A 13,511-nucleotide genomic window follows, 5' to 3' on the forward strand; every position below is an offset into this window, starting at 1 on the left:
TCAGAGACCAGAGCAGTGGGGGAGGGCCGAAGCCAGAGCCAGAGGGAAAGGGAGGGGTAAGGAGAGAGGGGAGGGGAGGGGGCTGCCCGCGGGGGGTTGGGTCATTGTCTTTTAGAATTTGGGAGCCTTTGAAAAGCCGTGGGCCCTCCCACCGCTATTGTGCGGGGGAAGATGTAGCAGCCTCTTCTCCGAACCACCCCTTTGCCTCCGGACTTCTCTGGGGCCAGCAGCCGCCCGACCTGGGGCCCGGGGCCACGGGCTCAGCCGACGACCATGGGCTCGGTGTCCAACCAGCAGTTTGCAGGTTCGAGCTTGCGATTCAGCGGGCATACCTTAGGGTGCAGGGAGCCCAATGGCTAAATAGAAGGGAGGTGGGAAAGTGTCCCACGGACTTGTCCGCGGGACCCCCAAGTCCCTGTGGCCTCCTGCTTCTTGGGGCCATCTCTGGACTAGGGAACCCTGGTGTTCCAAGTGGCTCGTACGCCGAGCCCGTGGGGGCGGAGGGAGAGAAGAGGAGGGGCCTGTCCCGCCGCGTGTGCACGGGCAACTTGTTGTGGGAAGACAAGCAAAACTTTTGGGGCGTCAGCATCCTCGGTGTAAGCTTGGGGAGGCAGCCAGGACAGGTTTCTTCTTACCAGCTGCTTGGTAGCTGCCTCCTCCTGGGTGTCTATCCGCGGGCTGACCACCGAGATCTCCCAGACGGGTCCCCGAGAGGGCCTGCGATCCCTTGGCCCCCAGCTGATCACCTGGCCCTCCCTTTCTCCAGGTGGCTGCACCAAGGCAGCGGAGAAGGCGCCAGAGGAGGCGCCGGCTGACGCGGCCCGAGCGGCAGACGAGCCGCAGCTGCTGCACGGGGCCGGCATCTGTAAGTGGTTCAACGTGCGCATGGGGTTCGGCTTCCTGTCTATGACCGCTCGCGCCGGGGTCGCGCTCGACCCCCCGGTGGACGTCTTTGTGCACCAGGTGAGACTCATTCTGGAACTTTGCTAGGGAGAAAAAAAAAAAAAAAAAAAAGGCTGGGAGTTCCGAGGTACGGCCTTGGCTGGTGGCCCCTCCTGTCGGATTGGAGGAGATAAATACCCCTCATTGCGCGTCCCCATATTTTTCGGGACACCCCAATTTTGAGTTTGTAGTAACTGCGGTTGTGCGAGGAGGCACTGCTGACTACCAGCACCCCCTCCCCGCCCCCTTCCGGGAACCCCTCCGGCTTACCACGTGTCTATTACCTCTTTCCCCTGGGAAGGGAGCAGGGGGCAGGGAGGTGACCCCATGTGGCAGAAACTAAGGTTGTATTGTGCTTGCCGGTGGGGGAGGGCGAGCAGGCAGACCAGGGAAGCACATGCAGGGCCTGAGCCCGGCGTTAGCGCCCTGAGTTCTAAAGGTCTGAGTCTAATTCACAGGGAGGAGAGAGTGTGAGCCATTTGCTACCCAACCTACGGGCGTGAACCTGCGACGTCAGGTTCTTCCCGTTTCGATGCAGACCTCAAGTCAGGTGGCCACCCAAAGCCAGGTCCTGTAGCCAGTGTAGGTTTGGCACATCCCGGAAGGATCAATGTGTGAGCTGAAACGCTCCCCTAGAGGTCTGGCTACAGATCAGGGCTGGCAGGCACCTCTGGCTGTCCACCCGGTTCTGCCAGGAAGGAAGACCTTAAGAGACCAGGCCTTCATTCCTTGGCCGTGGCAATCCCAAGTTCGCAGTTAAAGAAGGGCTACACAGTAGGGAGTGAAATTCAGTGTCGAGGGGGCAGGCGGTGGAGGAAGACTGGCCTCTGGCCCTATTCTCCTCAGCTTGGCATTTATGGCCCTAGACAGCCATTGATTGCTGTCCCTAACATTCCTAACCCTAAACAAGGAAGAGAGTAGAGCCTTCAGGTTTCCCTCTTCCTGGCCATTCCCTTTCTTAATATCCTACGGGGGGCGGGGTGTGTGTGTGTGTGGGGGAGTGGTACCATTCCACGGTGGAAAGGAAGTAACTGCTCCTGCCCTTTTCCACATTTGGTGGGTTAAGGCTGGGCCAGGAAAGAAGAAAATTGCTAATCCCTGGCCTGCGAGCTTGACACCCGGGCCGGGCAGGGAGGGGTTACTTCAGGGAGGTTAGCTTTAGGAGCCGTGGGGGAGGGGAAAGGAGGATGTGGGGATTAAGAGTTGGAGCCTGAGGGATGGCGTTCTTGAGGGGGAGGGGTGGGGACGGAGATGCTGGGTGGACTGGTTGGGGGCTGCTGGGAAGGCTGAACCCTGCCCTCCAGTCTGAGGTTGGGGAGTGGAAACTAAGTAGATTTGGGTTGATGGAATTTGAGGGCCAGCTCTTTGCTGTTGGTGTCCTAGGGTCAGTGGGCTTCTGGGATATGTGTTGTTTTTAAAGGGACCTGGAGCAGTACCCTTAACTTTTCTGCACCGTCTCCCCCCCACCCCCACCCCCCCTGCCTCCCATCACTACCACCAGACTGCTGGTTTCTGGATGGTGGCTTTGTGCCCCCCATCTCATTTGCATATGTGAATGATAACCCACAGGAAGTAATTGTGAGACAGAAGGGAATTGGCCTCTTTAGATCTATTAAATCACTTTATTGCAGGAACCCGCTCTGAATGGCCCTCCTCAGCGGGGGGCAAGCCTCCCCCATTCGGCCATTTATCTGATCACAGAGATGAGGATTTCCTGGTCCCGAGATGGTTTGGGGAACTTCTTCAATTTTAGGAGGCTGGGGTGTAAAGGTGGCTTGAGCCCTTTCCTGACTCCTTGCAAAGGCTGAGTAGGGAGGTGCCGGGGAGAATGTACCTTCTGATCTGAGGTTCATTGCTGTTGGGACAAATGGAGACGCTGTGCCTCACTTAGGAGCCATACCAACTGGGAAGCTATAGGCTATCTCAGGGGGCAGCCTTCAGTACAGACCGGTTTGGAGACCTGCCTGCATTTGTGGGCTTTGAGTTTGGTTTCTTTGGGTTTTGTTTTTGTTTTTGTTTTGTTTTTTTTGAGGCTGGTGGTGGTGGTGGTGTCTCACTGTGTAACTGTGGCTGGCTTGGAATTGCCCTGTCACCCAGGCTGGCCTTTTAACTCAAGAGAGCTGCCTACCTCTGCCTTCTGGATTTGGGGATTAAAGACCCATGCGAAGGTTCCTGGCTGGCACCCATATTTGAAAAACTCGGTTACCTCTCCACACACTTTGAATTGGTGTTTTCCCACCACCTGCCTGGTCCACACTCCCCACAGTAAGTTTGGTCGTTGAGCTGAGGTTCCTCTTCCTGAGGACTGTTGTAGATGCAGGTTATTCTCTACAACTTGTTTACTTTGGAAGGGGGAGTGTAGGGAGGGTAAGAAATCTTTAGGGGGAACTTCTTCAGCTGCTGGGCCCTGGGCATGGGGTAGGGGTGCGTGGTGGGGGAGGGGAAGATTGTCTCAAGATGATATTTGCCTTGCCAGGGAAAGGTGGGGGAATCAAAGAAGACCTTTCCAGATTGAGGTAATACGGTTCCCAGCATCCTGTTAACCACTGTCCTTGTGCTCAATTGTTTGTTTTTTTTTGAGACAGCACCTTACACTGTAGTGTAGGCAGGCCTGCAAGTAATTGTATATATAGGCAAGTTGACTGGTAGTTGGGTGACACCCCTTTTCTTTGGTGTCACCAGAGCCTGACTTGTCTATACTTTATTCTGGGCCCAGTAAGGTATAGGCTGAGGGTAGGGGGGCTATGACACAGGTTTCTCTTATTAACACCCATTTTATTTGGCCAAAGGTCTTTAGATCTTGAAATCTGGAGTTAATTAGTTGTGAGAACCAAAATGTCGCCCTATCTTGCCAAATGTCCCTTGGGAGGCAGAATCACTTCTGGTTGGGAAAGGGTTAGCAAGATATTTGTCAAAATTGTTAGAAGTCCCTGACCACTTACAAGTTTGGGTTTAACTCTGGTTTCCTGTGGTTCAAAATCTAAACCACCAAGATTTGTAGAAATTAGGAAATAAAGTTGTAGTGGTTTTTAGCAGCTCCTCAGAACGTCAGGTTTTTGTTTTTTAAGGCAGGCTCTTTGATACCACATGTTGGGCCGTGATGCTATACCTTCATAGACCCAGTGCTCAGATCACAGGTGGTATCAGGACCTCCCAAACCTATGACATTACATAGGAGACAGCCCAACCTGCAGACTGGTTGCCAAGGCAACAGGCACCATATTCCCAACATCCACTTGGCTCACCTCCCACCTTTACCTGCCTTACTGTCATTCCCCATATAAATAAGGAGAACACCCCTCCCTCACTCTATCTTCCCATCTTCTCTTTCTGCCACTACCTTGTCTCTCCCTTCCAATAAAACCTCTTCCACATGGGCTGTTGAGACTTCACCCTGCCATTCTAACACTTTATGTACAACCACCTTCTGCCAGATAAGTTTTTATTGGCATACACACACACACACACACACACACGAATACATGATAATGATATGGCAAAGGGTTTGGAAACAACAAAAAAATGGATATTGATCTAGAAATTTAAACTAAACCAACTTCGTGAGCCCCAGCGGTTTGGACCTTCAGAAAGGCCTGAGGGATGACAAATGGCCTCTGAGGGCCTGGGTAAGGCAGCTGGGTTGAGAGGCAGGTGTGGGATCTTGCCTTCCTGGCTTATAACACTGCACCTAGTTTCCATGTCTTCTGCTGTCTCCACTGATGTGGATGTCCTTTCAAGAGAAGAGCTTTACTGTCTTAGTAGCTTTATAGTTCGCACTTGATCTAAATGGATGTGGAAAAGGAAAATGACTCGAGGAGCTGGGAGCATCAGAAGTAGACGCTGCCCTCACCAGAGGAGACAAAGAAAGGCTGTGTGTCAGGCACTCACTTCTGAGCCTGGCACATGTAGAGTGCTCTGAGCATTTGTGAGGTACTCAGAACCCCAGAACTTTGGCTTCATCTTGGAATCAAACCCAGGACACTACCTGACATTCCTATGTCAGTGGGAAGAGGCGGCTTATGGCTTAGGGATGTTTGGATTTTATATATATATGTACATATACATATATATATATATGTACATATATATATTCATTCATTCACATGTTATTTTGTCATTATGAAATATTTGGCGCCCTCTTTCTGAGGAGACATGCTTTTCCTGGGGAAAGGCTTTGCCACCATTTTCAAGCAAAGCTTTCAATGTGGTAAACTTCTGCCTTGTGGGGTGACATTGCTGCTTGTCACGTACTATCAGTGGTTTTCAGTGACTTGGTTTTGAGTATAGGACATAACTGTTGCTCAGACATTCCTAATCAGAAGTTAAACTTCATCTGTCAAGTCTTTAATTAATTAATTAATTAATCTTGAGATGCTGTCACTGTCAACTGCATGAAGAACAGGTCTGTGTAGAGGTCCAAGGCTGGGGTGGAGGTTGGAGAAGCATGTGTCATTGTGACTACCTTTTGAGCACGATTTCACGGTTGCGTGGAAACCAGTGGGGTACCTTTCTCTATGGTTCTGGAGTAAACTCCGGGAGGCTTTTCCCTCCCATTTGCACCCTGCAGTCCTTCCTAGGGGCCCAGGGTGAGATGGGAAGAAAGCATCCAACCCTTGCAACTCCAGCATAAGGGTGGGAAGGACCCAGAAAAACACCAGGAGAAGCTGAGGTGTCCATGCACACGCCAAGTGCTGCCCTTGCTTCAGAGCCTCGAGTGCGCTGCTGCACCACCTGGTGGAGAGCTGCGGGGGAGCGTGTGGCCTGGGCCACTGAGCCGAGGTGAATGGCAGTTAACCTTAGCTTGGGGACATTTATGATACCAACCGCCAGGCCTCTAGCAGGGAAGCTCCGGCGACAGCTTCTATCACTACCCTATGATGCCAGTGTGGAATCTTTGAAATTAAAAAGTATTATTTAGGAATTTTAAGAATATATCGAACAAAAATGATATCCGATTTGCCCTCCTGGTACATCTTGCTGGCTAAGCAAAACCAGGCTCATGGCAATGGGCCCAACACTTGTCCGTTACTGCGATCAGGGCGCTTATTTTTATCTCCAGCTCCTGTCCGGGACACTCCCTGGCTCTCCCAAATATATACTTGGCTGGTCTCACTTCATTAGGGTGTCTGATCAGATTTCTCTTCTTAAGCAGAGGCATTTATGAACCTTCTTGTTGGGATGCCGTGGGGATTTCAGTGTTTAGCTCCCTGCGGCGTCTAAAGTAAACATTTAATATGCATTTTGGTTTCTAAACCCAGAATTGGGCAGAGACATGAATGGGATTATGGGATCTGTCAGAACTGGAAGGGCTCTGTGTGCTAGAGAGGAGGAGAGAGCGAGTCTTGGTCTTGGTAAACTGGTTGGGATACAAGGGAAATTCTCCCATAAAGAAAGAAGCGGGTGACCAGGAAAGGTGAAAGGTGTGTGAGAACTGGAAGAGACCTGATAGTTGTAACGATAAGCTTTGACAAATGAGTCCAAGAATCAGAACTTTTGCTTAGTCTTCTGTCCACGTTGATGTTGGGCTGGGGTATTCGATGTGGGGCCGGTGTGGATTGGTCAAAAGAAAGAAGCAGAAGCCAGGAAGTGCCTGTAACTGAAGAGGGCCGTGGGGCACCGGGGAGGAAATGCTGTAATTTAAGTGTCATCTTCCCCCCCCCTGCAGTGGCCCAAGCAGGCTGCACACCTGACTTAAGTTCAACAGGTTGGAAAAAGAAAATGGGATTCCCGCCCCTTCTCCTCCTGTTGAAACATTTATCTGCTGTGGGAAGGACTTGGCTGAAGGCGCCATAGGAGAGGCATCTTCTCTAGTCCATCCTGGAGGTATGGGAAGGAGGGTGGCCGGGAAGGAAGATGGCTGCTAGTTGACTAGCAAACTTCCCCTTCCCGGAGTCTGACTGGGGAAGAGGTTCAGAGTCCGTCCTTTCCTCTCATCCCAACCATAGTGGGAAGGAAGGAACTGGTCCGGTTTGAATGTGGGGGGAGGGTGGGGGTGAGCCATCCTCTGGGGGATCTGTGCCCTGGAACTCCAGGAATCTGACCACCAGAACCAACCAGTGTCAACTCTTTGTTCCTCGGAGCTGGGCTCTATTGGGGGAGCTCAGGCCATGCCCCTCCCCCCCCCCAGGGCCTTTTCTTTTTTGGAGGGGATGGGAAGAGGGGCGGGGCCCCGGCTTTGTGTGTGGTTAGGGGTGGACTGGGGGTGGTAGAAGAATTTCAGGCTCCTTTTCGATTCTGGCCCTGGGAGTCTGGCTTGGTGGGGCTGCCGCACACTGATTACCTATCTGATAAGAGAAGAATTCGAACTATGTTTTAGAAAGGAGTGGGGGAGGGGACGGGCAGCCACCCCTGGAGACCACCAGTCTAAATCCTGCCTGGCCTTTCTGTTGAGGTGCTGGCTGAGGCGGGTCTTCAGCAGATCTTCAGTGGTGGGGGGAGTAAGGGGGGGCTAGTCAGTCCCCATTGCCTTACCTACTTATTCGGCCCCTTTGGGCTCACCGGTCTTAGGAGTGGGTGTGGAGTAGGGAAGACGTTGCTCTCAGTAAACCGGACCTCATAAGAGGACTGTTTTTGGAGTTCCTAGGAATGGTTAGTAATAAAAGGAGAGTTCTCTGAGCCTCTCAGCACTTGGCTCATACTGTTAACCTGTCTCCATCTAGCTTGAAAGGTAGGTAATTGGTACTCCCTGAGGATTTATACATGGCTGGTGAAGTGTTAACTACCACTCTCCATGCATAAAACCCCCCAGCACAGCCGTAAAATCAGTCTATACTCCATTTTACAAATGAGCGAGGAGGGAACCGGGGCTCCGAGACCAGATCCTTCCTAATCGCTTGCTTATCTTCTGCCATCCCCGCTGGACCTGGGGCGGGACCCTGCTCAGGCAGGAACTGCCTTGGACAGTCTCCTGCTCTAGCTCCAGTTCCTCCCTAGCTAGGGCCTGTTGACTTTTTTTTTTTTTTTTCCTTCCGAGACAGGGTTTCTCTGTGATGGGGCTGAGAGGTGGGTCCTTTTGAACTTTGTATTACTCATATTTCCTGATTTAAGGTTTTATTCCCCTTGCTCACATCAAATTGAGGCAGGAGGTCACCGGGCCTTGGATATCCCTGTGTGGGGGGCAGTCTGGTTAGAGTTTGCTTGGCAACGTGTGGCCCTGGGTTCGATCCTAAGCACGCTTCATAAAAAGTGAGAGAGCATACCTCTGCACTATCTCTATGACAGCATTTCTGGGACAATTATACATCAGCATAAAGTGTTTAATTTGGGTGTCGTGAGACCGTTCCCATCAGAATCTTCACCTAACACACTGTTTAGGTCAAAAGGTACTTCCTGCAGTAAGATGCCTACTAGGGGCCTACATCTGCCATTCCAGCATTCAGGAGGCTAAAGGTGGGAGAGGTACAGTTCAAGGCCACCCTGGTTTATATAAGCAAGGTAAAGAGTCTAGTGTGAATTATTCTGCCAAGTAAAATATACTGAGTGACACAGACTGATGCTCTCAGACAGTCCTGGCTAGGCACACAGGGGTCTATTTTGTTTCTCAGAATTCGTTTGTCTCTCAACCATGTAGACCAGGCTGGCCTCCGATGTAGTGGCTCTGCTGGGATCAAAGGCGTGCACCACCACGCCCAGATCATTTTCTTTTTCTTGGTTGGGAAGTGAGAAAGAACCATTGTATTTAGGCAGGTACCCCGCCATTGAGTCCCAAGTCTTAGGGTGACTCTTTCTTTGTTGACATAGTTAGACATTCTGAATCCCTTACTCTAAGGGCTAGGAGGTGCTGCTGCCTGCACTAATGAGCAATGGATCTGGTCTGTGCTGAGGTGACAGCTGTGAGCTAAGGATTCTTGGTTCCTCTGATGGCGAACACCCCCTGCTTTTTAAAGGGGGCTAGACTCTTGTCAATGGCCTTAGGTTTTTCAAGTTTGGGTACAACCTGTAGTGTTTCCAGGAAACTAGTCTTATAGAAATGGCTCAAAATCCTTATTTACATTCCAAAGCAAATAATTTATTTTCTGTTTCCTTGTTGGGTGTGTTCACCTGGTCGCAGCTGCCGTAGGAGCAGAGCAGCTTGGGTAACAGAGCTGTCAGTCAAACAAACAGAAAGACAGCAAAGAGTCAACAAACCTACCTCCTTGCCCTGGAATACCTGTGTAATTGCAATAACTAGGAGGCTGAGGCAGGAGAATCATGAATTTGAGGTCAGGCAGTGGCATAGCCTGTCTCAAAATACCCCCCCGCCCTCCCCCCCCACCAAAAAAAAAAACCACAGGGCAGTGGTGTGGAAAACCTTTAATCCCAGCACTTGGGAGTCAGAAACAGGTGGATCTCCTGTCGTGAGTTTGAAAGTTTGAGGTCAGCCTGGTCCACAGAGTGAGTTTTCAGGACAGCTAAGGTTACAGAGAAACCCTGTCTCCAAAAAAACAAAAACAAAACCAAAAAAAACCAAAGCAAAAGAAGAATTAGAAACCGTACTTCATTAATTCATCCAAAAAATAGGACAAAATGTGGCATGAACAACAAATTTTGTTGATTTTTTTTTTCTCTCATGTTTTTTAAATGTGGGGGCTGGGAGGCACACAGGCCACAGTGTGCATGTGGAAATCAGAAGCCAACTATGGGGGAGTCTGTTCTTCTGTCACGTGCACTCCAGAGGCTAAACTCAGTTTTCAGGCTTGGTAGCCACTGACTCATCCTGCTAGCCCCTTAATAATACCTTTTAAAGGAGATCTGTCATTCTAAGTGTTCTGGCCTTGAGGTAACTGTAGCCCAGGCTGGCCTCCAGCTGCAGCTGGTGCTTTCCGTCCAGGTTCCCTGAGTGCTGGGATTGTGGGGTGGGCAGAGGTGGATGCCAGGTCTGGCTCATTTTTGTGCAGTTTCCCTCTAAGTGTTTTGATAGATTTGTCTGATTGTGTCTGACTTTTTTTTTTTTTTTTAGATTTATTTATTATTATATCTAAGTACACTGTAGCTGTCTTCAGACACACCAGAGGAGGGCGTCAGATCTTATTACAGATGGTTGTGAGCCACCATGTGGTTGCTGGGAATTGAACTCAGGACCTCTGGAAGAGCAGTCAGTGCTCTTAACCACTGGGCCTTCTCACCTGCCCCCCCCCCCTTTTCTTAAAGAATTGTTTATTGGGGCTGGAGAGATGGCTCAGTGGTTAAAAGCACTGACTACTCTTCCAGAGGTCCTGAATGCCCAGCAACTACATGGTGGCTCCTGACCATCTGTAGTGGGATCTGACGCCCTCTTCTGGTGTGTCTGAGGACAGCTATCCAGTGTACTCATATACATAAATCTTTTTTTAAAAAGATTTATTTTATGTATGTGAGTACTCTGTACACTGTCTTCAGACACACAGAAGGTTCCTGGACTCTCTTCTTCATGACATTCCTTTTTTTTTTTTTTTTTTTTTTGGTTTTTTGAGACAGGGTTTCTCTGTGTAGCCCTGGCTGTCCTGGAACTCACTCTGTAGACCAGGCTGGCCTCGAACTCAGAAATCCGCCTGCCTCTGCCTCTGCCTCCCAAGTGTTGGGGTTAAAGGCGTGCGCCACCACGCCCGGCAACATTCCATTTTTAATCGTTACCCTGAAACTGGCTTCAGTTTTCAGAAATACTATCTGATTTCAAACTTACAAGGTTATAGGAATAGATTTGTCATAATTGTGATTCCCAGATTCGTAGATTAACATTTTACCCTCTTTGTTGTATTTTTATCTCTGTCCAGTTTTGGTTGTTTTTTGGGGGGTAGGGGAAAGTTCAGGAAGGCTCTCACTATATTGGCCTGAAATGCATCTGTGTATATATAGGTCAGACTGGCCCCAACCTAGAGATCCATTTGCCTTTGTCTCACAAGTACTGGGATTAAAGGCTTGTACCACCCAACACGGCCCAGATATATTATCTGAGTAACCATAAATACAGCATTCAGTATATTTCTGTCTACACACTTTCGTGTGTATTTGCTAAGAATAGACAGTTCACTTGCTTATGGTGGAGTGGGGTTATGTTTTGTCTTTGGAGACAGGTCTCCTAGTATAGTTCACACTGGCCTCAAACTGGAGTGACAGGTATGTGCTGCCATCCTCTGCTCTGAGTTCCGTTTTCCCATCTGTGAGATGGGAGTTCTGTCACTTTTCTTCCTGTCTTCCGGGGGCCATAGGTTTGCAGTTTTGATTTATGGCACAGTTAATGGGGGCAAGTTAGTAAAACCTCGCCTTTCCACTTGACAGAGCAAGCTGCACATGGAAGGGTTCCGAAGCCTCAAGGAAGGTGAGGCAGTGGAGTTCACCTTTAAGAAGTCTGCCAAGGGTCTGGAATCCATCCGCGTCACTGGCCCTGGTGGTGTGTTCTGTATTGGGAGTGAGCGGCGGCCAAAAGGGAAGAACATGCAGAAGCGAAGATCCAAAGGAGACAGGTAGGGGCCTGGAAGGGCAGCTTGTAGCTTGTGTAAGTTGCTGAGGAGATGGGGAACTTCACTCAGGTTGCCACTTGGACCCCATTGCCAAAGATAATTTACGGCGTCAGACTAGCCTCTGTTGTGAAGTGTGCCACCATCCACAAGGACTTTAGAAGGAAAGGCATAATGTGAATCTCTGTGTGATGGGGTGAAATACGGGATATTTGGGATCTACAGTTCTTGACCCGGAGCTTCAACTTGGTTGCCTAGCGTCTGCATTTTTGCTGAGGTTAAAACCTTAAAACCTCTTAGCCTCTGAAGAGGTAATATAATTTGCCTTTAAAAATTCTTTCTTAGCCAGACACGCTCTTAATCCCAATCCCAGCACTCGGGAGGCAGAGGCAGGATTCTTGAGTTTGAGGTCTACAGAGGGAGTACCAAGATAGCCAAGGCTATGCAGAGAAACCCTGGCTCAAAAAAACAAAAAACAAAAAGCAAAACAAAAACACTTCACTCTTTAGCCAGATCAGGTGGTACATGGATGTAAAGCCAGGACTTGGGAGACAGACCAACAATGGACCAGTTCAAGGCCAGGCAGGAGTATATATATAGTGTATATAGTGACACCTTGTCTTAAAAATGAATGAATAAACAAATAAGGCTGAAGTGATGGCTCAGGGGTTAAGAGCACTTATTCGCTCACAGAGGCAATCTCCTCTCCTCGTCTATCCCTCATGCAGTACCTCACAGCTGGGATCTCTTTTTGTTCTCTTCATCTTCTCAAGTTGATTATCTACAATGTTGCAGGGTATTTGATCCCACTGGGAACCCTGAGATTGTGAACTGGAAAAACCTGTTTCCTGTTGTGTTGTGGCTCAGCCCTAGCAAGCACCTTTAACTAACACCCCCACCCCCCCAGCTTTCTGTTTACTGTGAACAAGTAGTTGTGGCGCGCCTCAGCCCTGACACACCTTTAACCCAAGAGGTCTCTGTAAACAAGAACTAAATAAAGTCAAGAATGGGTCATGAGGCAGAGCTGTTGGGGAGTGGACCCGAGAGAACCCAGGGAAGAGAGAGGAGTTGTGGAACAGCTTTGTTCTTGTGTGTGTTTGGAGGAGGAAGGTCTGTGTTTGGAGGCTGGGTGCTTTCTCTGCCTCTATGCGCCAGGCTTTTCCCAGTGTCTGACTCCAGAGTCTTCATTTGGTAAATCAAACATTTGGGATTTCGTTTTGAAGATCAGGAAAGGGGAAAAATTGATATTCTTTTTTTTTTTTTTAAAGATTTATTTATTGATTATATGTAAGTACACTGTAGCTGTCTTCAGACACTCCAGAAGAGGAAGTCAGATCTCGTTACGGATGGTTGTGAGCCACCATGTGGTTGCTGGGATTTGAACTCTGGACCTTCGGAAGAGCAGTCGGGTGCTCTTACTCACTGAGCCATCTCACCAGCCCAAGATTGATATTCAGAAGCAGGAAATAGGTCACCAGGGAGGCGGGTGATTATCGTTATCATGTGGATGGAAGTGTCAGCCTATCAGGAGGCTTCAAACATTTTCCCCTGTATCTCTCTCATGTTATGATAATTTTGTCCCCTACCAGGTGCTACAACTGCGGTGGGCTAGACCATCATGCCAAGGAATGCAAGCTGCCACCCCAGCCCAAGAAGTGCCACTTTTGCCAAAGCATCAACCATATGGTGGCCTCATGTCCACTGAAGGCCCAGCAGGGCCCCAGTTCTCAGGGAAAGCCTGCCTACTTCCGGGAGGAAGAGGAAGAGATCCACAGCCCTGCCCTGCTCCCAGAAGCCCAGAATTGAGGCCCAGGAGTCAGGGTTATTCTTTGGCTAATGGGGAGTTTAAGGAAAGAGGCATCAATCTGCAGAGTGGAGAAAGTGGGGGTAAGGGTGGGTTGCCTGGGTAGCTTGCACTGCCGTGTCTCAGGCCGGGGTTCCCAGTGTCACCCTGTCTTTCCTTGGAGGGAAGGAAAGGGTGAGGCGAAGGAACTCCTACCACACTCTATCTGAAAGCAAGTGAAGGCTTTTGTGGGGGGAGGAACCACCCTAGAACCCGAGGCTTTGCCAAGTGGCTGGGCTAGGGAAGTTCTTTTGTAGAAGGCTGTGTGATATTTCCCTTGCCAGACAGGAAGCCAAACAAGTGTCAAACCA

The 13,511-nt window shown here is 49.7% G+C and overlaps 1 protein-coding gene across 1 annotated transcript; it reads left to right on the top strand.

Moving 5' to 3' along the window:
• The first annotated feature begins 273 nt into the window (after positions 1-273).
• Lin28a (lin-28 RNA binding posttranscriptional regulator A) lies at positions 274-13,236 on the top strand. The gene is made up of 4 exons (XM_021160899.2): positions 274-304; positions 767-963; positions 11,179-11,363; positions 12,947-13,236. Exons 1-4 carry the CDS (start codon positions 274-276, stop codon positions 13,161-13,163), a joined length of 630 nt encoding a protein of 209 aa, XP_021016558.1. The 3' UTR covers positions 13,164-13,236.
• The last annotated feature ends 275 nt before the right edge of the window (positions 13,237-13,511 follow it).

The sequence above is a fragment of the Mus caroli genome, unplaced genomic scaffold (assembly GCF_978045245.1).
Source record: "Mus caroli unplaced genomic scaffold, Mus_caroli_1 scaffold_6, whole genome shotgun sequence".
NCBI classification, from domain to species: Eukaryota; Metazoa; Chordata; class Mammalia; order Rodentia; family Muridae; genus Mus; species Mus caroli.